Genomic DNA, 25,008 nt, shown 5'->3' with positions numbered 1-25,008 from the left:
TTGGCACTATGGTTAGTATATATGTGGATTCTTTTAGCTTTTGGATGACTTTTTTTCCTTTCTCCTCCTGTATTTTAATATTTGATGTCCTCAGCTTTCTTTGTAGGAGATTTCATGGAGCCTCTCCACAAAACGTATTGTATACTTTATCTGAACAAGACTGCCACCCTGTGTCCAATTTCTATACTACAAACCTGTGGTTATTATACAGTAATGTAGCTTACTGTATATCTGTATATTGTATTTGGATGAAATCTACTTTACTCCAACAGCATGTATGCAATCACTTGGAGACTATTTACAGTGTTGTTTTATCAACATTCACGTTTGCATTTGTACACGCCAACCTGTTCAAACAACTGTCTTCCCAACAAGCCTCAGGTCTACACTCCTCCTTGACAAACATACTCACCGCTATTATTGCAACAATCATCATGACTTTGTGGGTTGGATCTTGAAGTTAAGAATGCCACAGTTGGCAGGGAATATGCCAGATGGCACGGCTAATAAATTAGCACCTTGTTAGTGTTCCTCGTGTACATTTTACACAATTTGATTTATTCCCATTGTGGCATTGTAATAAGATTGTAGTACGATTACATTAACGTTAGCCTAGATACACGTGTGAAAAAACGATAACACTCGTTTTGTTGGGACAGCTGGCTTTTCAATGATTTTAGCTCATCATACACTTGAAGTTGCTACATTATAGGCTGCTATCAAAGTTGGCCGTTGACATTGAACAGTGACCAGCAGTCATTATGGGCACTTAACCCGTTTGAGTGAAGCGCATACCTCCCCTGAGTCTGAGTGAGACCCACCTCCCTCCAGTGGATTTCCGAATTTCTCTACAGAGGTAGCTTCCAAAACAAGGTAAAACTTTTTACTTACTATTTTTTGGTTGGTCTGTATTTGTCTGCAAAAAGTTACAACATAAGATATCAACCTACTGTTCTTTCAGATTTTAACGTTTTATGAGGAAAACATGAGAGCGTTGTGAAGCCACAATGACATTTGTTCTTGACATAACACAGGCTTTTTATTCGCTGTCAATCCTCACAGTTCAGAAGGCAACACTTGTGAACGGATATGATTACAAGCTGCCTCAAACGTCCTAAGGCTAGACAGAAAATATTATACAATGAATTTAGACTTCAGAGACCTTTGCTGTGTATTCTTTTATTATTCTTTATTTAGGCTACTTTTTGGTGGTGTTTTTCATGTCGTGGGCATGTGCAGGTGTACATTAAAAATATATATAAATAATAATGATAAAATGTTTTTCTTTATAAGGCTGATCTCATTGTTGTCCTATATACAACAAATGTAAATTTATTTTAAAGAGCTTTAGGGCGTCTCTTTCTGAGAAGACATGAGTCGATGCAATTTAATTATCCAATTACACTAACTTAGTTATGAGACAGATTAAGTAGGCAAAAACATCACATTGCACAAAACATTTCCTTTTATAAGTTAACACTGTTGTCTGCTACTTGGCTACTACATATATCTATTTTTAAAAAGCCTACCTCTGATTTATAGACAGTTCACACGCACAATATGACATTACGAAATGTCTTACATTGAACTATAATGTGAATACCTAACATCAATGTCCAAATCACTGAGACAGGACAGAGGTAGCATTCATTATGTGGCTTCCATATTCATGTAACTTTTTATCTGACAACTTTTTAGCTGTATGCTTTTTAGCTGTTTGCCCAACATTTATAAGCCATTTTCACTAACAAGTCTTCACAAGGTTTCTGGTGTTGTATTTGCTGTTGGTAATGAAGGACAAAGTATTCATAACTTCTATCAGAGTTGACCTGAAGTCAACGAGATCTCTGGTCAACTCGAGTTGTGTAGTATTTAACATGCAAAAGTTGGCTTTATGGATCAAGGAACATGACTGAATATTCAATTGACAATGAATTCTAGTGTCAACATCAATTTTATTTTACTTTATCATTGAGTTGGCGATAACAATACTCAAATTGTGTCTTTGAATGTAGCCTACTGGGTAGCACAAACTATAAAATGTATTTATAGAGATGTGATTGATTTAAGTAAAGCAGGCAACCCATCTAAATTCAAACTAAGGGAAGTCAGCAGAATTTCATTGAGAAGGGAAAAAAACATTTGAATGATGGGTTTCAACATGGCATTTAGACAGGCAGCCCAATTCTGATCTTTTTGGTAATTGTTCTTTTGACTAATCAGATCAGCTCTGAAAAAGATCTTATGTGAAAAGATCTGATGTGATTGGTCAAAAGACCAATTAGTGGAAAAAAGATCAGAATTGGGCTGTGTGTGAAGGCAGCCAATATGTCCGATCGTTTACACAGGAATAAATCCTTACCTATTTAGGGATTAATTATACCCAGCATAGGTATGGCAAAATTACGGTCATTCTGATTTCAACTGACTGCCAACTCAACATAGTCTTTTGTTTCTCAATGACTGTAAATCATGATTAGTCACCTTATTTCACTCACTGTATGTGATTTATTTAACAAGGCATTGATCTCTCCAGTGTTCAGAAAAAACTAAAGCACATTAATTGAACCACTTTAGTCCAATTCTCCACCCACTGCACATCATCAGAGGTGTTTGTAGTTGAGAGAAAATAATACAGAGTACACTTAGTCCATGTGACCGCAGAGGAAAATCACATTAACTTAAATGAATTACTGTTTGATCCAGCATGATTTACTGAATTGCTGTTTGATCCAGCATTATTTATTGAATTAGTGTTTGATCCAGCATGATTGACTGAATTAGTGTTTGATCCAGCATGATTGACTGAATTAGTGTTTGATCCAGCATGATTGACTGAATTAGTGTTTGATCCAGCATGATTGACTGAATTAGTGTTTGATCCAGCATGATTGACTGAATTAGTGTTTGATCCAGCATGATTGACTGTTCATTTACAGTCTTCACAACATTCTCCATGCAGAGCCTGATCTTGACATGAAGAGGTTTATCACCTTACCTTGAATATTCATATCAACTCTGCAGATGCTAGATACCTGAGCAATGCCTCTGGAGCTCTGAGCTTAGAGACAGACGCTGCCCATCACATCCCATCACTGACTGCCTCAACAGGCCACAAGGCCCAACTCCAGGCCCTATCCATACCAGCCTTGGGGAGAGGGAGAACCTGAGTCACCATGATAGACTTGAGCCATCTGACGGAGGAGGAACAGTCGATGATCATGACTGTGCTGAAGAGAGACGAAGAGCTGAAGAAAGCAGAGGAGGAGAGGATCAAGTGAGTTTGTGATAGCCATATTCTCACAGCTCTGAACCATGACTGAGATTAGAGTATTTCCTAGTTTTCACATCTTATTTTTACAGCATTAGTGTTGCCCCACTTAGCATCTCCAACCTCTAGCTGAAATTATAGTTATGTAATCAAATACATGCTTTGTGTATTGCAAGTAAATGTGCAATATTTGCAATAATGCAATAATGTTATGTTTTCAATATTGTTTTATTTTTTAGTGCCTATTCATTCCCTTTCATTCTATGAAGACAGTGGGTCTATGTCAACCTCCCCAACCTGTGTGGGAGTGGTAAACAGGCTGGTGAGGGGATGTTTGTCTGCCTGTAATATAATAATAACTCAGCCGGATACAGACACAGCCTACACCACAGAGAGGCTTCAATGTGAGATAAGCAATTTGATTATCACTCCAATTCAACGTTACAGAACCACGTGGGAGAGAAAAATGCAGGCTCGATGGTCCGAAATAGATACCCTCAGAGGTAGAACACAGAGATACACCTCACTGCATTTAACCATGGAATCCTGAGGCACATCCACTATATAAACAACGTTGTGTTGATGTATACTCAGACATACTTAGAATTTCTTGTCATGTCATTACACATTCAGACGGGCAATCTAAGGACAACTGGGTATCTTAAATTAGCTTCAGTCTTAAGCCTTCTTGTCAAAGCAGTTCCACAGTGAGACAAAAGTTGAGAAACAAAGGCCTATTCATTCTGTAATGGAGTTGGCCAGACAAGTCTATTTCTAACAGTAGAAGACTGTAGACTGACTCTGTATGGTTGACTTGTCTGTGTACAGCCATTGCCTTAGCGTAAAAGGATTAGCGCCAATCATGTGTAATACTGTGCTACCCCCTTTCACATGACCAGGGTTGTTTACATTCTCTTTTCCACCTTCTCCCTCCTTAATCCTCCACCCCCTCCCTCCTCCCTCCTCCCTTTTTGTGGACGACTTTGTCAATCATTTTGAAAAGAAGGTTGACGATATCCGCTCCTTATTCACTCAACCTATAGAGTCCACTGGTCCCACTCACACAGAAGATGAAATCCAGCGACTAGTGAGGTCGGCACCCAACAACCTGCCCGCTCGACTCCATCCCTTCCTCCCTTTTCCAGACCATCTCTGGAGAACTTTTCACTTCCCTCATCAACTCATCGTTGACCACTGGCTATGTCCTCTCTGACTTCAAAATGTCCCAAGTGGTTCCCCTCCTCAAGAAACCAACACTCAACTCCTCTGATGTCAAAAACTACAACTGGTATCTCTTCTTTCTTTTCTTTCCAAAACACTTGAGCGTGCTATCTCAAACCAACTCTCTCGCTATCTCTCTCATAACGACCTTCTTGACTAGAACCAGTCAGTCTTCAAGACAGGTAACTCAACCGAGACTGCTCTTCTATATGTCACAGAGGCTCTCCGCATCGCCGAAGCTGACTCTCTCTGTTCTTATCCCCCTAAATCTATCCGCTGCCTTTGACACCGTGAACCATCAGATCCTCCTTTCCACCCTCTCAGAGCTGAGCGTCTCAGGCTATGCACACTCTTGGATTGCATCCTACCTGGCAGGCGGCATCCTACCTGGTGACTTGGAGAGGATCTGTGTCTGCACCACGTACTCTCCCTACTGGTGTCCACCAGAGCTCGGTTCTAGGCCCTCTCCTCTTTTCTCTATACACCAAGTCACTCAGCTACGTCATATCCTCACATGGTCTCTCCTATCATTGCTATGAGGATGACACTCAACTATTTTTCTCCTTCCTCCCTTCTGACACCCAGGTGGCGACACGCATCTGCGTGCCTGGCAGATATTTCAGCTTGAATGTCGGCCTACCACCTCAAGCTCAACCTCGACAAGACGGAGTTGCTTTTCCTCCCTCTCCATCACGGTTGACAACTCCAACGGGGTCCCCCTCCCAGAATGCAAAGAACCTTGGCGTGATCCTGGACAACACCCTGTCATTCACTGCAAATATCAAAGCAGTGATTCGCTCTGCAGGTTCATGCTCTACAACATTCATAGAGTACAACCTTTCCTCACAAAGGAAGTGGTGTAGGTCCTAATCCAGAAACTTGTCATCTCCCGTCTGGCCTACTGCAACTCGAGGTTGACTGGGCTCCCCGCTTGTGCCATCAAATCCCTGCAATTTATCCAGAACGCTGCAGCCCACCTGGTGTTCAACCTTCCGAAGTTCTCCCATGTCACCCTGCTCCTCCCCACACTACACTGGCTTCCAGTCAAAGCTTCCATCCACTACAAGATCATGGTACTTGCCTACGGAGCAGCTAGAGGAACTGCCCCTCCCCACCTTCAGGCTATGCGCAAACCCTACACCCCAACCTGAGTACTATGTTCTGCCACCTCTGGTCTCTTGGCCCTTCCACCCCTACGGGAGGGTGGCTCCCGCTCAGCCCAGTCCAAGCCTTTCTCTGTCCTGGCACTCCAATGGTGGAACCAGCTTCCCCCTGAAGCTGAGGGCAGCAGGGTCCGTGTCCATCTTCCAAAAACATATGAAACCCTACGTCTTCAAAGAGTATCTGAAATAATCCCACAGCACCCACACTTCTCACCGCAACACCCCCCCGCCCCAAATAAAAAAATAAAACATTTGAAAATGGCTTTTCGTGAACTAACACTTGCACTTTACCCCCCTCTGACTTTGCTGATAGCTTCTTGATAGAGGAAAAATGTACTTACTGTACTATGACTGTGATATGTGGTTGTCCCACCTCGCTATCTTAAAATGAATGCACTTACTATAAGTCACTCTGGATAACGTCTGCTAAATGACTAAAATGTCAAATGCAAAAGGTAAGATGATTCCTAACCCTGCTAGTGGCAAAACCTTTGAGATTCCCAATCATGTGCACTGTTTCTCTTATTGTAACAGAATTATATTTCACAAGAAAGTTGGCAAACAGCAAAGACACTGTAGCTTTTCAAAGAAGTCAGGTTCATCATCAAATTCCAGTTTAGCCTTTTCTCTAGTTTGCATATTTAAAAAGTAAACAAATGCAATTAAATATGATTTGATTATAAACCTGATATCACTTCCGTAATCGAATAAAGTGTATTATATAAACTCAGCAAAAAAAGAAACATCCCCTTTTCAGGACCCTGTCTTTCAAAGATAATTTGTAAATATCCAAATAATTTCACAGATCTTCATTGTAAAGGGTTTAAACACTGTTTCCCATGCTTTTTCAATGAACCATTTGTAAGGAGGTAAGGAAATAAATAGGCCATAGTGGCGAAGTAATTACAATTTAGCAATTAACACTAAATACAGGTGTGCAAAAGAGCAGAAAAAAAATAAAATGGGGATGAGGTAAGTAGTTGGTTGGATGGGCTATTTACCGATGGGCTGTGTACAGCTGCAGTGATCGGTAAGCTGCTCTGACAGCCGATGCTTGAATTTAGTGAGGGAGATATAAGTCTCCAACTTCAGTGATTTTTGCAATTCGTTCCAGTCACTAGCAGCAGAGGAAAGGAAAGGCGGCCAAAGAAGGTGTTGGCTTTGGGGATGTGAAATATAGTGAAATAGACCTGCTGTGAAATATACCTGCTGGAGCGCGTGCTACGGGTGGGTGTTGCTATGGTGACCAGTGAGCTGAGATAAGGTGGAGCTTTACCTAGCAAAGACTTATAGATGACCTAGAGCCAGTGGGTTTGGCGACGAATATGTAGCAAGGACCAGCCAACGAGAGGATACAGGTCGCAATGGTGGGTAGCATATGGGGCTTTGGTGACAAAACGGATGGGACTGTGATAGACTGCATCCAATTTTCTGAGTAGAGTGTTGGAGGCTATTTTGTAAGTGACATCGCCGAAGTCAAGGATCAGTAGGAGAGTCAGTTTTACGAGGGTATGTTTGGCAGCATGAGTGAAGGAGGCTTTGTTGCGAAATAGGAAGCCAATTCTAGATTTAATTTTGGATTAGAGATGCTTAATATGAGTCTGTAAGGAGAGTTTACAGTCTAGCCAGACACCTAGGTATTTATAGTTGTCCACATATTCTAAGTCCGAACCGTCCAGAGTAGTGATGCTAGGCGGGCAGGCAGGTGCGGGCAGCAATCGGTTGAAGAGCATGCATTTAGTTTTACTAGCGTTTTAAGAGCAGTTGGAGGCCACGGAAGGAGTGCTGTATGGCATTGAAGCTCGTTGGGAGGTTTCTTCACTGACGAGTCACGTTTTTTTCTCACCAGGGGTGATGGTTGGATTCGCGTTTATCGTCAAAGGAATGAGCGTTACACGAGGCCTGTACTCTGGAGAGGGATCGATTTTGGAGGTGGAGCGTCCGTCATGGTCTGGGGCGGTGTGTCACAGCATCATTGGACTGAGCTTGTTGTCATTGCAGGCACATGTGGTACTCTTCCTGCAGGCTCATCCTGACATGACCCTCCAGCATGACAATGCCACCAGCCATACTGCTCCTTCTGTGCGTGGTTTCCTGCAAGACGGGAATGTCAGTTTTCTGCCATGGCCAGCAAAGAGCCCGGATCTCAATCCAATTAAGCATGTCTGGGACCTGTTGGATCGGAGGGTGAGAGCTAGGGCCATTCCCCCCAGAAATGTCCAGGAACTTGCAGGTGCCTTGGTGGAAGAGTGGGGTAACATCTCACTGCAAGAACTGGCAAATCTGGTGGAGTCCATGAGAAGGAGATGCACTGCAGTACTTAATGCAGCTGGTGGCCACACCAGATACTGACTGTTACTTTTGATTTTGACCCCACCTTTGTTCAGGGACAAATTATTCCATTTCTGTTTCTCACATGTCTGTGGAACTTGTTCAGTTTATATCTCAGTTGTTGAATCTTATGTTCATACAAATATTTACACATGTTAATTAAGTTTGCTGAAAATAAACGCAGTTGACAGTGAGAGGGTGTTTCTTTTTTTGCTGAGTTTATGATGTGGCATTAGTGAGGAGTTGTGTTCAAACATATATGCTGCAGCTTCAGGTGGTTGCCTGTGGTGGTATGGCCCTTTTGTTTGCCCAAGGAATTATTTTTCCCTCATAATATGAGAGTAGTTACACAGAACAACCATGAATAGAAACTAGTAATGGTGTCACTGTCTTGGTCAAACTCACTTGTTCACAGGCAATTATTGTATGTACTCTCAGTGCATATCCAGCTCAACAATGTTGTTACAAAGAAAACATATTACTTAATCACCAACAAGGAATTCTAAGGGAAATCATTGCTGAGCCTTCCCTCATTTAACACTGATTGAATGAAATAAGTGTTTTCTCCTCCCAAAGAATGTGAAACTATTTGGCACAAGCTCTGTATTGTGTTCCCATGTCTATAGGTTTAGATTGTTAACTCATGTGGTGGTAAATGTACCTTTCCCCGTCAACGTTTAGCCTATAGTGTGTCTCTCAACCAAATCAAATGGTTAGCAGATGTTAATCGAATGTATCGAAATGCTTATGCTTCTAGTTCTGACCATTCATTAATATCTAACAAGTAATCTAACAAATTCACGACGGCTACCTTATACACACAAATGTAAAGGGATGAATAAGAGTATGTACATATAAATATATGGATGAGCGATGGCCATGCGGCCTAGGCAAGATGCATTAGATGGTATAGAATACAGTTTATAGAGTTGAAGTCGCAAGTTTACATACACCTTAGCCAAATACATTTAAACTCAGTTTTTCACAATTCCTGACATTTAATCCTAGTAAGAAATCCCTGTCTTAGGTCAGTTGGGATCACCACATTATTTTAAGAATGTGAAATGTCAGAATAATAGCAGAGAGAATGAGTTATTCATCTTTTATTTTTTTCATCACATACCCGGTGGGTCAGAAGTTTCCATACACTCAGTTAGTATTTGGTAGCATTGCCTTTAAATTGTTTAACTTGGGTCAAACGTTTTGGGTAGCCTTCCACAAGCTTCCCACAATAAGTTGGGTGAATTTTGGCCCATTCCTCCTGACAGATTGGGTGTAACTGAGTCACGTTTGTAGGCCTCCTTGCTCGCACACACTTTTTCAGTTCTGCCCACACATTTTCTATAGGATTGAGGTGAGGGCTTTGTGATGGCCACTCCAATACCTTGACTTTGTTGTCCTTAAGCCATTTTGCCACAACTTTGAAAGTATGCTTGGGGTCATGGTCCATTTGGAAGACCCATTTACAAACAAGTTTTAACTTCCTGACTGATGTCTTGAGATGTTGCTTCAATATATCCTCATCATTTTCCTACCTCATGATGCCATCTATTTTGTGAAGTGCACCAGTCCTTCCTGCAGCAAAGCACCCCCACAACATGATGCGGCCCCCCCCCCCCCCCCCTGTGTTTCATGTTTGGGATCGTGTTCTTTGGCTTGCAAGCCTCCCCTTTTTCCTCCAAACATAACAATGGTCATTATGTTCAAACAGTTCTATTTTTGTTTCATCAGACCAGAGGACATTTCTCCAAAAAGTACGATCTTTGTCCCTATGTGCAGTTGCAAACCGTAGTCTGACTTTTTTAATGGTGGTTTTGGAGCAGTGGCTTCTTCCTTGCTGAGCGGCCTTTCAGGTTATGTCGATATAGGACTCGTTTTACTCTGGCTATAGATACTTTTGTACCTGTTTCCTCCAGCATCTTCACATGGTCCTGTTGTTCTGGGATTGATTTGCACTTTTCGCACCAAAGTACATTCATCTCTAGGAGACAGAACGCGTCTCCTTCCTGAGCGGTATGACGGCAGCTTGTTCCGATGGTGTTTATACTTGCGTACTATTGTTTGTACAGATGAACGTGGTACCTTCAGGCGTTTGGAAATTGCTCCCAATGATGAACCAGACGTGTGGAGGTCTACAATTGTTTTTCTCAGGTCTTGGCTGATTTCTTTTGATTTTCCCATGATGTCAAGCAAAGAGGCACTGAGTTTGAAGGTAGGCCTTGAAATACATCCAAATATACACCTCCAAATGATGTCCATCAGCCTATCAAAAGCTTCTAAAGCTATGACATAATTTTCTGGAATTTTCCAAGCTGTTTAAAGGCACAGTCAACTTAGTGTATGTAAACTTCTGACCCACTGGAATTGTGATACAGTGAATTATAAGTGAAATATTCTATCTGTAATCAAAAATTACTTTGTGTCATGCACAAAGTAGATGTCCTACCCGACTTGCCAAAACTATAGTTTATTAACAAGAAATGTGTGGAGTGGTTGAAAAATGAGTTTTAATGACTCCAACCTAAGTGTATGTAAACTTCCGACTTCAACTGTACATATGAGATGAGTAATGTAGGATATGTAAACATTATTAAGGTGGCGTTATTTAAAGTGACTAGTGATACATTTATTCAATCCATTTAATTGAATGGCATTACCTAAAGGTAATTATTCAGAATCACATCCTTGACTGAACTGTGTTCTAGCTATGACCTCTGCTTATGTAATGTGTTTAATGGGTAACTGTACCGTATCCTGTATACTGTAATGCACCTGTGTGTGTTTTTCCCGTCAGGCAGCTGCAGAAAACCAGCGCCCCAGTGGAGAGCAGGCTCAAGTATCTGACAGGAGAGTGGTTTTACGAGGCCAAGTCTCTGAGACACAGGGATAAGATCCATGGCTCCGAAATCATCCTGGCCTCCATGAAGCAGAGGAAAGCAGGTTCTTTAGGTGGGTCAAAAGCACTGTTCAAACACTAATTGAGTGCTGCATTCAGTAAGTCATTCTCACACAAAGTTAAGCATGTGTGCAGTACACACATACATCAGAGTAGAATGTGTACTGAAGAGTGCTACCAAACCACACTGTTTTGAGTTCAAAGTCAGGCCACAAAGGTACTGTATTTAGTACTAAACGCTTATTGCGTCATGATTGCAAGGTGTCCCGATATCTTTCCAACTGTCCCATTATCTGGTTTTAATGTCCATTCTAGAACGTCCTTCTAACCAATCAGGAACAACTATTCAACAATGCTGTGGTATAAGTAAAGTTTATGATATTGGGTTGGTATGTACAGATCATCAGCAGACATGGGTTTTTGAGTTTATAGTGAGGGTACTGTAAGCACTTATTGCCTGTCTGTCTGCCTGTCTGTCTTTTTCTTTCTTTCTTTCAGATGGGTCTCTGTCCAGACCCAGAGCAGTCAGCGGTAAAGTCTCAGACATCACCCCCCCTCCAAAACCTGCCAGGCTCCTGGTGGCACCAACACGGCCCCAAGAGAACAGGTGATCCAATGCACCCCTCCTCCCACCCCTCTTTCCTCATCCATCCCTAATCCATTCCTCTCTCTACTGTAACCCATTACTCTACCTAGTCTCATAACCATGCCTTAAGGCTAAGTCAGTATAGCAGTTCATCATGATTGATCAATCATAGTGCTTGCCTGCACAGAGTGAGTGAGATACTCGGGTGTTTGAACAGCTCCTGAGTCCTGTGGTGTGTGTGCGTCTTAGGTGTGTCTCGTGACTCAATTGGAGTCAACATAGGTGGTGCTCACTGTTTGCATGGAATCTGTCTGCTCTGTTATACTTACAGGATGTGGTCTCACGAGGCTAGGAGTCAGTCACTATGGGAATGCTATAAAAAGGGATTCTTTTAAGAAGTCGGTAATTCAATTTGATAGGCCTTTAATTTTACGTTTGGCTGTTATTGTACAGATAACATGGCAGTATGATTCTCTGCACAGTCACTTGTATTTGAATCGGTTCAAATTCGGGAGGGGGGCTGCCAAGAGTTTGCGTAGGGAGGGGGTTTGGAAGATTTTGGAAATTGTTTCCCGAAAATGTTTAATTCTGATATCTTACACCACTTCCTAAAGTCACTACAAAGTGAAGTCTTGTAGTGAAGCTTGGTGTGTTTGGCATGCTATGCATGAGGTAAAATGGGCTGTGTTTACCTCCCTAACTCCCAGTGGGCATCATCCAGCTCTCTAGGTGAGTCGGCTCTTCCACAGCCCTGCCTCCCTTTGATGTCACAATTAATCACATGTGAACAGGCATCAGTTATGCAGGAGGCGTGTTCACTGAACAGCCAGTCACAGAGGTGCTCAGGAATTTCATGAGGAAATGCAAATACACTGTACTGGAATCTGTGGTCTATCCTGGTGCTCTGAGGGCAACTCATTTATAGTATACAACCCCAATTCATATTCTATTTTGATAGTGGTCATTCTGTCTTTTTTTTTCAGCGAAAGCCCCAGTGCATCAGATGCAGAAAAAGAGAGACTAAATTCAGTGGTGCGCTCCCCGGGAAGGGTATGTGAGATTTCATTTGCAGAGAATATATGTGAAGCATGAACAGAATAAACAAACAAAGCATTTTCATCTTGGAAAATCAGAAGTAAATCAGAACAATCACCATATCACAGTATGACAGTATTATGAAATATAGATTCATAAACCAATTGCATTTCCTAATCATGTTCTTCTCTTCTCATTCCAGCCAAGGCACAATCCTTTTAATCGAGCATCCCTTATTCTGGAAGTAGAAAAGACAGAAAAACAGTTATCCAATGGAAATCAAGAGGCTGAGAAAGCATCTGAAACGGGTTAGAGTGCAGTGCATACACCTTTTTACACAATCAAGCATTATGCAAACATACAGGTAAATAGAAGAAAAGGAGGTTGAGTCGAATTGAGTAACCTGATCTTTCAGGATGCTATGAGAACCTATTTTGGCTGATTCACAATAGGGATTTACAAATGTAGGATCTTCATTTGGTCATCCTTTTGTTGCTCAGAATGTTCCTGGACTTCAGATGAGCTCTGTGATTTACATAAATTCTGAAAAAACACACTGTTATATTAACAGTATTGCACTTTTCATGGAGCCACCTTTTGTCTAGCTAATAGCATATTCACAATCAAGCAACATTATGGACTAAACATTCAAATCCTTTTGATGCGGGATTATTTTAGCTGTGGCAATATAGGTCAAATTAGGATCCTACATCTGTAGTAAGTTGATACTGATGTCAACCAGGCCTGTGACAAGGCAAGAACTTATCACAGTAAATAATCATCATCTCCTCCATCATCTCCTCTCACGCACACAGAGCCCTTATCTCCCCTGAAGATTCACATGACAGCAGACTCCACCAGTCACAACTCAGCAGGGTCTGCCACCTCCGAAGGGTCCTCTCTAGGATTTAGGCCTGTGCCCAAGAAGAGAACCTTCCTCTCCCGGCGCTCTCAGAGCTCTCTTACAGGCAGTGATGTCTCCGTTCCTGGGCAGCAAGGTCATGTAGCTGGGTCAAAGGTTACCGCCCCTGCCCCTCAGGGAAGTCTCCAACATGTCTCTAGCTGGGGCTCCAACCAGTCCAGCCAGGGGGCATTGGATGTTCAGTTAGAGAAAAGTACTCCATCTTCCATCTGTGAGTTACAGAACATTGCAACTCCAGTTTCTCCCTCTAGTCAGCAACTGAACATTTTGAGTCACCTCTCCCATAAGCCACTGAAGGATTTAACCCTAGTCTCCACCAATACTGAGCTGGAGAGAGAGAAAGAGGCCCATGAGAGAGAGAAGAGAGCAGAGGAGCCCTCAGATAACTCAGTGAGGACCCCCTCTCTTCTTAGGGAAACTGAGAGTTCCAAAGTTCCATTGAGGCCCCTGAGTGAGCCAAAGCCTCTCAGACTGTTGGAGCTTAGACCAGCCACACACTCTGATAATTACAGACACACAGATAAATCCTACACAGGTGGTCAGAAGAGTAGCGATGGTCTCATCCAGAGAGAGTTCGTCTGTATGGGTCCTCCTCAGAGCAGAGAGAGGTCTGATGGTCCATTTTCAGAACCTCTGTCCATACCACTCTCTCCGAGTTCAGAACTAACAGCCCCTACTCACCACCAGCCTGCTCAGCATGCAGCCTTTCAACTCATTGAGATGCAGGACAAGGAGATGATAAGAACCTGCAATATGGGCACTGCAATCAGACAGGAGGACGATAGTCTGCCTCCAAGCACTGTAGGTAAGTCCTAAGACAGAAAGTGAGAATTCATGGAGCCCACACAACAATCTAAAACCAGTGAGAAAATGTATTCAAAGTCACTCAAGTGCTTGGCTTAAGGGTACTGTTTATACAGGAACGTGATCAATCAATGGAATTCTCACTAATGATGAAGGATATTACTAGGCCACTGTTGAAATGTCTAACCTAGAGTTTTTCAGCTTATTTTGTCATTCATCATAACACTTTCATTAACTTTCTTTTTTCAGAACAATGGATGCATCATGAACTCAAAAACCCTGGGGATAAGCCTGATAAGCATGTTCGTAAAAAACTATTAGGGCACAAACCTGCCTCTAAATTAGCCCCCCGTAGTCCCCAATCCACAGGGGAAGAGGGCGACTCCATATCTAAAGTCTTAGAGTGGTTCAGCCGCAGCACCGACAGCAATGACTGGCTGGAGACTGAAAGTGATCAACCAGACATGGAGGAAGATGTGATTGGCCCTGCGAAAACAGATACAGATGATCGGCCTACCTTTGAGAGCAGGTCTCAGCAGACGGAGGGGAAAGCTCCAGAGATGAAGAGAAAACTTCTACATGTTGACCCCAGCCTGCATATACAAAGTATTGGAGAAGGAGTGTCAGTGTGTTTAACACCAGATGTAGAGGATGGATCTCAGTCTGAATCCTCTGTGAATCAACCTCCTGACCAGTCACCTCTGAATACAGAAAGATCATACCAGCCCAAGAGACGCATGTCTGAGGCTGAGAGGCTGAGAGCAGCATATAGGAAGGAGTTCAAGCAAGTGATGTTAGATAGAGAAGACAATGTGATATATAGGCAAGAGGATGTGAAGAAGGTCAGTGGCCCACCAGCCAAAGCTACTGGACCACAGGTCACAACACAGGAAGTCAAAGAGAAGGAGGAGGTCCAAGATGAGAACCAACCACCCAAAATCTCCCACCTGAAGTCCTTCTGGGAGAAGGGCAACACCGGGCCCAAGATACTCATCAGCAGATCAATCACTGACAAAGGACAGCAACAAATGGAGAAAGAGAGAGAACCAGCAGATAAGTCTCATAGAACTGTTCCTGGCCCAGAGTCATACAGTGTGGAGGGGTCGTCCAGGAAGAACCTCGGGGATAGAAAAGAGGGTGAACGGTTAAGCCTAGATACTCAACAAAACTCTGCTAGTCAAGATGTGAGAAGTGTTCAGCCGAGTGTTAGCCCTTACAAACAGGAGGTATACACACCCAAACAGAGTGTTGTTATTGCTCCCTCTATAGAGATATGTACACTGCCAACCTTGGATGTTAGCTACACTCATGGGGCTCAAAGTGAAGAGGACGATTTGACATTAACAGAAGAAGATCTCAGAAGATCCCCAATGACAGTAGGCAGAAGAAGCTCAGAGGCAGAAATAGTCTTCCTAACTAGACTCCATCCTCAGCCTGACACGGTGTCCCAGTCCAGACTCAGTCCAGAACCTCAGAGATTCTCCCCATCCACACTTAGTCCTCAGCCTGAACTGCTCCTTCAGCCCACAGTTAACCCCCAGCCTGTGAAGCTCTCACCTGCCATACCAAAACCCCAACCTGACATGCCGTTCAGTCCCAATCCACTGCCTGAACTACACTTCCAGCCTGTAACCAGCCCAGACTCTAAGAAGTTCCATCAGTCTAGACACAAGGTTGAAAAAAAGGTGAACAGTTTTCCCCAAAAACTCAGCAGAGCTATGTCAATGAAGAAGCAAAGGAGGGTAACGAAATGAAAGGAGATTTTGTGCAGTCATGTGTGTCCAGTAAAAAACAAGACCACACCATTACAGATAAAGGAAATAGCCCACACACTCTGAAGCAGGTTCCCCCTCGGCAGGATAGCAAGGCAGACAAGATAAAGCAGCTCAAGTGCTTCTGGGAGCAGGAGAAGAACAGGCCTATATTTTATACAGGTAAATCAAAAGAAGCAGGGGACTCCAGCTTGACTCAAATTCCATCATCGGCCCCAGGAAAGCTGAATAAAAGGTTTACCAAGTCTGAGTTTGACCTGAGGTCAATCTGCAACGAATCAGACAGTGACCACAAAGGCGATTCCAACCTTTCCTCTGACAGAAAAAGACAGAATTTCACAGTCTTCACAATGAATCAAAGGCTGGAGAAGTCGTCCCCAGGTCTTGGAGCAAACCGCTCGCAGTTTAAGAATCTTCGTAACTTCTGGGGTGAGGCCACTTCGAATAGCAGAGGGCCGATCTCTTCTGACGAACCCAAAAGCCTCAAAAAGAAGGAGCCAATGGATGCCCAGAACTCAATGCTTGAGTTAAAGCAATGTGTTGACCCTGATTTCTATAGCAAATCTTCCCCCGGCCGGTCACAAAAGGTCAGTGCAAGACCACCTTTGGATGAGAGCCGGCTTAAGAAAACATCTTCACCTTCTTCTCCATCTCGCCCTCCATATTTAGTCAGGGGGAACAAAGACAGAGAGCACCAGTCGAGATCTAAATCGATTGGAGCGGGTTCAGGAGCTATGATTGACACTAAAGTGCACCAGTCAAAGTCTAGATCAGTTGCGGTGGGATCAGGAGCTATGATTGACACTAAAGCCAACTTCTCACCTCAAATCACCGTAGAGTCAGAGCTGCAAAGAGCCCCTGGTGTATCAAGGAGCTCAGAAGAGGACTTCAGCAAAGAGGAAAAGGCCCTGAAGCCCCAAAGCACCGCAGGAAAGGAATCTTGGTCTCACAAAGCTAGAAAAGACAGTTTTGGAAACTCAAGTGGAAGTGGACGTGCAAGTTCCCTTCGGCGTGCCACCAGTATGTTCACATTAGACATGAATGAGGAACAGGATCAAACTTCTCTGTTGTACCCTAAAAAGACACTAGATATTAGTCCTTTTCAAGCTAAAAGGACACAGGGTAGACGACAGAGTGCTGACAAGCAAGCACTTCTTGGTTCAAGGCGGTCCTCAAAATCATCAGACGAGTCTGAATCTCTGACACCTCGCGCTCGGGCCTTTGTTCCCAGAGACTACCGCCATTACCTGGGGATCACAGAGAAGACCAGCGTCCACACTGCTCTTGCCCTGGCAGGGAAGGAGCAGAAGGAGGCAGAAGGCCCGCCTGGGGCTGAACTTGACCTGAGTGGTGGGCTTGTCAGATCCAGCACCCTAGTGGGCTCAGAGGAGCGCTACAGCAGGAGGAATAGCAAGATAACCCAGCGCCCCCTGGCCCTCTGGTCAAGCCAGGGCAGCACTGACACAGGACGTGAGTCATCATTCAGTGCGTCTGAGAGAGCATCGAGCAGCACATCTGAAACTTGGTCTAACTCCAGGATCAGTTCAAACCGTGAGTTTTGATGATCTACTGTATACTGTAACACCCTTATGTAACCTGTGTCATTTCATGAAAATATACTAAATGTTTTTGTTTATCTGGGTTCCATGTGAAGTCATCAACTTGTAGATGTTTTTGTAGATGAGGCAGCATCCAGGATGCAGTGTCCTTGGCTATCTGTGTCAGTGTAAATAGAGTGTGTGCAGGGAATCAGCTGCCTGTGTTTAATTTGTGGGTTGAACGATACTCTTTTGTAACTTTATTGACATCACATGGTTGTCTAATAGAGCCAACAGCCAAGTAGCCAAGTTTAGCTTTGTTTGAGTTAAGCATTACAGTTCAGGATAGATCTAGAACATTCTTGAGTTTACTTTTATGAGTGATGATATTTACAATTTAGCCAGTAAAACAAAGTATTTTTGACAACCTCAAATATATTTTTCTCTTCCATCTTAAAAACTCTAGAGAAGCTTGTAAACAACAGACTACATACACTGAGTGTACAAAACATTATGAAAACCTGCTCTTTCCATGACATAGACTGACCAGGTGAATCCAGATGAAAGCTATGATCCCTTATTGATGTCACTTATTAAATCCACTTCAATTAGTGTAGATGAAGGCAATTGTTAAAACTCGAGACAATTGAGACATGGATTGTATACTTGTACCATTCAGAGGGTGAATCGACAAGATAAAATATTTTTAAGTTCCTTTGAACAGGGTATGGTAGTAGGTGCCAGGTTGCAATGCTGCTGGGTTTTTCGCAATCAACAGTTTCCCATGTGTATCAAGAATGGTCCACCACCCAAAGGACATCCAGCCAACTTGACACAACTGTGGGTAGCTTTGGAGTCAACATGGGTTAGCATCACTGTGGAACTCTTTAGACAACTTGTAGAGTCCATGCCTAGACAAATTGAGGCTGCACTGAGGGCAAAAGGGGGTGCAACTCAATATTAGGAAGGTTAATGTTTTGTACCCTCAGTGTAAATGATCAGTGTAAAGAGGCCGCATGTAATGTTTTTTTGAACACGTCCATGTGTGGTCTTTATTGAAGGCATCTGCATGTACAGTATGAGCAACTCTTTCTCTCATTTCTGATATTTTAGGTGACAATTATGATGAGGATCAGGACCATGTACAGAAGGCATTGAAGAGAGCTCAGGCCCGCCCACGAAATCTGGCCAAAAGTCTTGAGGACATCACAGCATCCATGCCACCACGTGAGAAATGTCCCTTGTCTTCTCAACCACTATACAAGCATTATAGGGGTGCTGTCAGGATGGGTCAGGTACCAGTATTAATGCAGGTTGGGGTGAAAAAGTAATGTTGTCTTTGTTTTCCACCATTCCCTACAGGACAAGATAGAAGGCTGGCTCCTCTTGATGACATCAGGCGAAGCAGTGATGGTTAAGATTTGTTTTGTACCTTTCTTAGAAATGTTATTTGCCTTTGGTTCGATATTGGGTTAGACAGTTTATACCAAATATAATGTAGAATACAGGCTTTTTATTAGATGTTGTAGAATGCTAGCATTGTTGGGTAATTCAATAGCTACAGTAAGTGATCTATGATAAGGTTAATCAAATCAAATTGTATTGGTCACATACACATGTTTAGCAGATGTTATTGCGGGTGTAGTGAAATGCTTGTATTTCTAGCTCCAACAGTGCAGTAATATCTAACACTTCACAACAATACACACAAACCTAAAAGTAAAATAATGGAATTAAGGATATATAAATATTAGGATGAGCGATGTCGGAGTGGCATAGACTAAAATACAGTAGAATATAATACAGTATATACACATGAGATGAGTAAAGCAAAAATATGTAAACATTATTAAAGTGACTAGTGTTCCATTATTAAAGTAGCCAGTGATTTCAAGTATATGTACAGTTGAAGTCGGAAGTTTACATACACCTTAGCCAAATACATTTAAACTCAGTTTTTCACAAATCCTGTGAAAAATCCTGTGAATTTAAGCCTCGTAAAAAGTCTTAGGTCAGTTAGGATCACCACGTTATTTTAAGAATGTGAAATGTCAGAATAATAGTAGAGAGTGATATATTTCAGCTTTTATTTATTTCATCACATTCCCAGTGGGTCAGAAGTTTACATACACTCAATTAGTATTTGGTAGCATTGCCTTTAAATTGTTTAACTTGGGTCAAACGTTTTGGGGTAGCCTTCCACAGGCTTCCCACAATAAGTTGGGTGAATTTTGGCCCATTCCTCCTGATAGAGCTGGTGTAACTGAGTCAGGTTTGTAGGCCTCCTTGCTCGCACACGCTTTTTCAGCTCTGCCCACATATTTTCTTTAGGATGAGGTCAGGGCTTTGTGATGGCCACTCCAATACCGTGACTTTGTTGTCCTTAAGCCATTTTGCCACAACTTTGGAAGTATGCTTGGGGTCATTGTCCATTTGGAAGACCCATTTGCGACCAAGCTTTAACTTCCCGACTGATGTCTTGAGATGTTGCTTCAATATGTCCACATAATTTTCCATCCTCGTGATGCTACCTATTATGTGAAGTGCACCAGTCCTTCCTGCAGCAAAGCACCCCCACAACATGATGCTGCCATCCCCGTGCTTCAAGGTTGGGATGGTGTTCTTCGGCTTGCAAGCCTCCCCCTTTTTCCTCCAAACATAACGATGGTCATTATGGCCAAATAGTTCTATTTTTGTTTCATCAGACCAGAGGACGTTTCTCCAAAAAGTATGATCTTTGTCCCCATGTGCAGTTGCAAACCAAAGTCTGACTTTTTTATGGTGGTTTTGGAGCAGTGGCTTCTTTTTTGCTGAGCGACCTTTCAGGACTCGTTTTACTGTGGATATAGATACTTTTGTACCCGTTTCCTCCAGAATCTTCACAAGGTTCTTTGCTGTTTTGGGATTGATTTGCACTTTTCGCACCAAAGTACGTTCATCTCTAGGAGACAGAACGCGTCTCCTTCCTGAGTGGTAAGATGGCTGCATGGTCCCATGGTGTTTGTACAGATGAACGTGGTACCTTCAGGCGTTTGGAAATTGCTCCCAAGGATGAACCAGACTTGTGGAGGTCTACAATTGTTTTTCTGAGGTCTTGGCTGATTTCTTTTGATTTTCCTATGATGTCAAGCAAAGAGGCACTGAGTTTGAAGGTAGGTCTTGAAATACATCCACCTATACACCTCCAATTGACTCAAATGATGTCAATTAGCCTATCAGAAGCTTCTAAAGCCATGACATAATTTTCTGGAATTTTCCAAGCTGTTTAAAGGCACAGTCAACTTAGTGTATGTAAACTTCAGACCCACTGGAATTGTGATACAGTGAATTATAAGTTAAATAATCTGTCTGTAAACAATTGTTGTAAAAATGACTTGGTTCATGCACAAAGTAGATGTCCTAACCAACTTACCAAAACTGTAGTTTGTTAACAGGAAATTTGTAGAGTGGTTGAAAAAGGAGATTTAACGACTCCAACTTAAGTGTATGTAAACTTCTAACTTCAACTGTATATAGGGCAGCAGCCTCTAAGCTGCAGGGTTATGTAACCGGGTGGAAGCCGCCTAGTGATGGCTATTTAACAGTATGATGGCCTTGAGATAGAAGCTGTTTTTCAGTCTCTCGGTCCCAGCACCTGTACTGACCTCGGCTCCTGGATGATAGCAGGGTGAACAGGCAGTGGCTCAGGTGGTTGTTGTCCTTGATGATCTTTTTGGCCTTGCCCCCGGTGATGCGTTGGGCAGACCACACCACCCTCTGGAGAGTCCTGCGGTTGTGGGCGGTGCAGTTGCCGTTCCAGGCTGTGATACAGCCCGACAGGATGCTCTCAATTTTGCATCTGTAAAAGTTTCTGATGGTTTTACTACCAAGCCGAACAATTAACCTCTCATACCTCTCTTTATGTCCTCCCTCAGCATCTACCCTCCCCTCTGCCTCCTCATCCCTCTACTCTGACACTGAGCATTTGAAGAAGATGAGCAAGTCTGTTCCCTCGTTCCTGCAAAATGAGGTAAAGTCACTGCAGCTTTATTCCATGTGAGCGCTTTAGGTCAAAGAACACTATGTCTGTATGTGCACTGGGCATTCTAGCTCTGCTGTCTGTGTTCTAGAGCGATGGCAGAGACACTGACTCCGCCTCTGAGGACAGTTACCATGGTGGCAGGCAGAACACGGGCAGATCTATGACTAAACTCAGCAGCTCCTCTGGCATGGCATCTGTGTCCTCTGTATGTTCACTTCACGCATGCCCTGCTAAGACGCAACCACTGTTCACATTCAAAGCATGCACATTTTCTCCCTAACCATTTTCTATTGGCAACTATCATGATTATACAATATTAACAGTCTTATTAAATCTCTTAATTGTCCCGTTAACCATAAATTTGATAGTTTTTCACATCCTGACTTTAATGAGAACTGCCTGCATGGCTATGGTTTTATGTGAACTGTTTAAACGTTTTTAACTCTGTGCGCGTGTGTGTGTTAGCTGAGTGGCAGTGTGATGACAATGTACAGTGGCGACTATGGAGGTGTGGAGGTGCAGGGGAGCATCCAGTTTTCCATCAATTATGTCCAGAAGCTCAGGGAGTTCCACATCTTTGTGGCTCAGTGCCAAGATCTGGCGGCCGACGACCCCAAGAGGGGCCGCTCTGACCCGTGAGTATAGTACCACTATTACACTAGGCCCCTGATTGGATTCCTTATGGTCCCTAAATGTTGGGAATATATAGCCTTGCTTTCTTATTCACTACTCCATATTTGATTGGACTGCTGAAATACATGGTACTTGTGTGTATGATTCTTGTGTTTCTTGTCGTAGGTATGTTAAAAGTTACCTGGTGCCTGACAAAGCCAATCTAGGGAAGAGGAAAACGTCTGTGAAGAAGAAGACTGTCAACCCCATTTTCAACGAGCTCCTCAGAGTAAGAGATTTTCTAAAAACTCTATATGATTTACGTTAAATAGAGTAATGTATCTACACATACATAAGGTCTGACATAAAGTGCTTTTAGCAAAATCTCTCTCTCCTGTTCCTTCATCAGTATCGGCTTCGTATGGAGTACCTCCGAACTCAGACCCTCGTTCTCTCCGTCTGGCACCATGACACCTTTGGCAGGAACAGTTTTCTGGGCGAAGTGGATGTGGACCTGTCCAAATGGGACTTTAATCACACCCAGATGAACTACTTAGCTCTGAAATCCAGGGTAAGACAACAACACACCTGCTTTGTCTGTGTACTGGTGTCATTCAGCACTGTACTAAAACAATAATATAAAACTGAACTCCATATCTCTGCTTTTGTTATTTATTTCAATGGCTGTGCGTGTTAGTATTGTTTGACATGACATGTGTATGCCGCTATACACAGTAGGTTGTGGAGGTGTTAGTATGGTTTGGAGTGTGTCCAGTGAGGTGGTGGTTCTATATCGTAAATTGGGGTACTCTCTGTGCTGACTTTCTTCCCCTGGTCTCCTCAGCCCATGTCCAGTCTGCAGCCCTCAGATGACAGAGGGGAGATGAAACTGGCCATACGCTTCCTGCCTCAGGTCTCCCACAGTAAGAGTCTGTACGCCTCACATGTCTTAACTGTCACCAGTCTCTATAAGCAATTTATTATATAGAAAATGTATATTTTATCAAGTAAATGTGTTGCTTTCATTAACTAGTTACCTTACATTAAAATATGACTTTTATGCAATAGAAAGCTAGTGTACACATTCACTGAATCATGCTGGATTCTGATCCCTAGGCATAGGCAAGGACCCCCCCTCTAACAAAGGTGAGGTTCACATTTGGGTGAAAGACTGCAAGAACCTTCCCCTCATCAGAGGGGCCACCATCGACCCATATGTCAAGTGGTGCGTACGACACATGCCATAAATAATATCAACATTTTAAATGTATGAATGGCTAAATATGATCAAGGAGAACTACAGTTTCTGGGGAGAACAGAAGATGTGGAGGCCTATCATAAAGACATATTCCCTTCTTAGCCTCGATTTCCAGCCTTTCAAATTTGCTTTGCTCAGGATAGTTGTAGGTTGTATATGTAATAATATTGTAAGACTACCTCCTCCGTAGCTTCGTGCTCCCAGATACGAGCAGAAAGAGTCGTCAGAAGACACGGGTGCTGAGGAGGACGGTGGAGCCGGTGTTTAACCACACCATGGTGTACGACGGCTTCAGACAGGAAGACCTGAAAGACGCTTGCGTGGAGCTAACCGTGTGGGACCGTGACAAGTTGGCTAGTAACTTCCTGGGGGGTCTAAGACTGGGGCCTGGCACAGGTACTAATGGACTTTTCTATTACATTTTCTAGATTTCTCCATAGAAAAATGTTCATTTTATTCAATTGATTACAATGGCTAAGCCTAGATTCTCCCCATCTCTTCATACAGGCAGAAGTTATGGGGCGGTGGTGAATTGGATGGACTCGAATGCTGACGAGGTAGCTCTATGGGAACGAATGATGACCTCTCCAAACGAATGGGTGGAGGATGTGCTGCCACTGAGAATGCTGACCACAGCAAAGACTGTGCTAAAATGAGATCGACTCTGAGAGAAAGTCTTCAGCCTGCCACAGTTCAAATAACATTGTTGCTTTTTATATTATATACTGTGATGTGTAATCTAGATGAATCAAATACATTTTATATTGGAATATATAGGAATGAAGAAGCACTTGTAAAAATCTACTGAACAAGTTGATGATCATATGTCTCTTTAATACATTTATGTTATATTAATGATAATCATACAAGCCAAATATTATGATTATTATCATCAGCCGAAACACACTTATTTTTGGTGTTTAATCCTCAATTACAACAAGTTTACTCACTCCATTATTTATATTTGTTATGACAGAATTTTCCATGACGAATGTACATCCTAACATTATTAACCACAATTAAAGAATGTGCAATGATGAGTATTTAGTGTTTTGATCATTGATAGTTAGTCCAGAAGATGTGAAACGTTTTAGTAGCTCCATGGTCTGTCTGTTTGTGGGGGTGGTGTACAGTCTACTCTGTACCCATCTCTTCAAACATAACTGCCTGAGTAATGGCCCTCACTACATGTGACTTTGTACATGGTGTGCCAGATCACTTTGGCCAGAAAGCACTAAGCATACTGCGTCAGCAGCCCCACCAGGTGGACCAACACACAAACAGCAGGACTATTATTTTAACATGCATGGTCAGGAAATTGCTGGTTTGGGAACCTGTGACTGATTTTCATTATTTTCAAACTGTTGGTAACATTCTCATTGAGTGTAATTGAATTTATGTCCTACTGTATCTGAGGACCTCTCATATAATTATGGTTCTCTTCCTGTAACACACAACCAACCACAGAGTGAGACTGTAGCCTAATACATCATATATATATATACTACCGGTCAAAGGTTTTAGAACACCTACTCATTCCATAGTTTTTCTTTATTTTTTACAATTTTCTACATCAAA

The 25,008-nt window shown here is 42.7% G+C and overlaps 1 protein-coding gene across 1 annotated transcript; it reads left to right on the top strand.

Moving 5' to 3' along the window:
* The first annotated feature begins 275 nt into the window (after positions 1-275).
* Positions 276-24,473, top strand: LOC115141863 (uncharacterized). Its single transcript, XM_029681160.2, is given in 20 exon segments — positions 276-873; positions 3,025-3,277; positions 10,781-10,935; positions 11,381-11,489; positions 12,452-12,518; positions 12,706-12,811; positions 13,319-14,230; positions 14,479-15,971; positions 15,974-17,552; positions 18,653-18,766; positions 18,902-18,952; positions 21,454-21,548; positions 21,649-21,765; positions 22,026-22,195; positions 22,359-22,461; positions 22,582-22,743; positions 23,017-23,095; positions 23,289-23,397; positions 23,621-23,826; positions 23,938-24,473. Coding segments are annotated over 19 exon segments (5,877 nt in total). The 5' UTR covers positions 276-873; positions 3,025-3,176; the 3' UTR covers positions 24,087-24,473.
* Positions 24,474-25,008: the final 535 nt, after the last annotated feature.

The sequence above is a fragment of the Oncorhynchus nerka genome, linkage group LG14 (genome assembly GCF_034236695.1).
Source record: "Oncorhynchus nerka isolate Pitt River linkage group LG14, Oner_Uvic_2.0, whole genome shotgun sequence".
NCBI lineage: Eukaryota > Metazoa > Chordata > Actinopteri > Salmoniformes > Salmonidae > Oncorhynchus > Oncorhynchus nerka.
The sequence above is the reverse complement of the archived record's forward strand: the minus strand, read 5'-3'. Positions and strand labels throughout refer to the sequence as shown.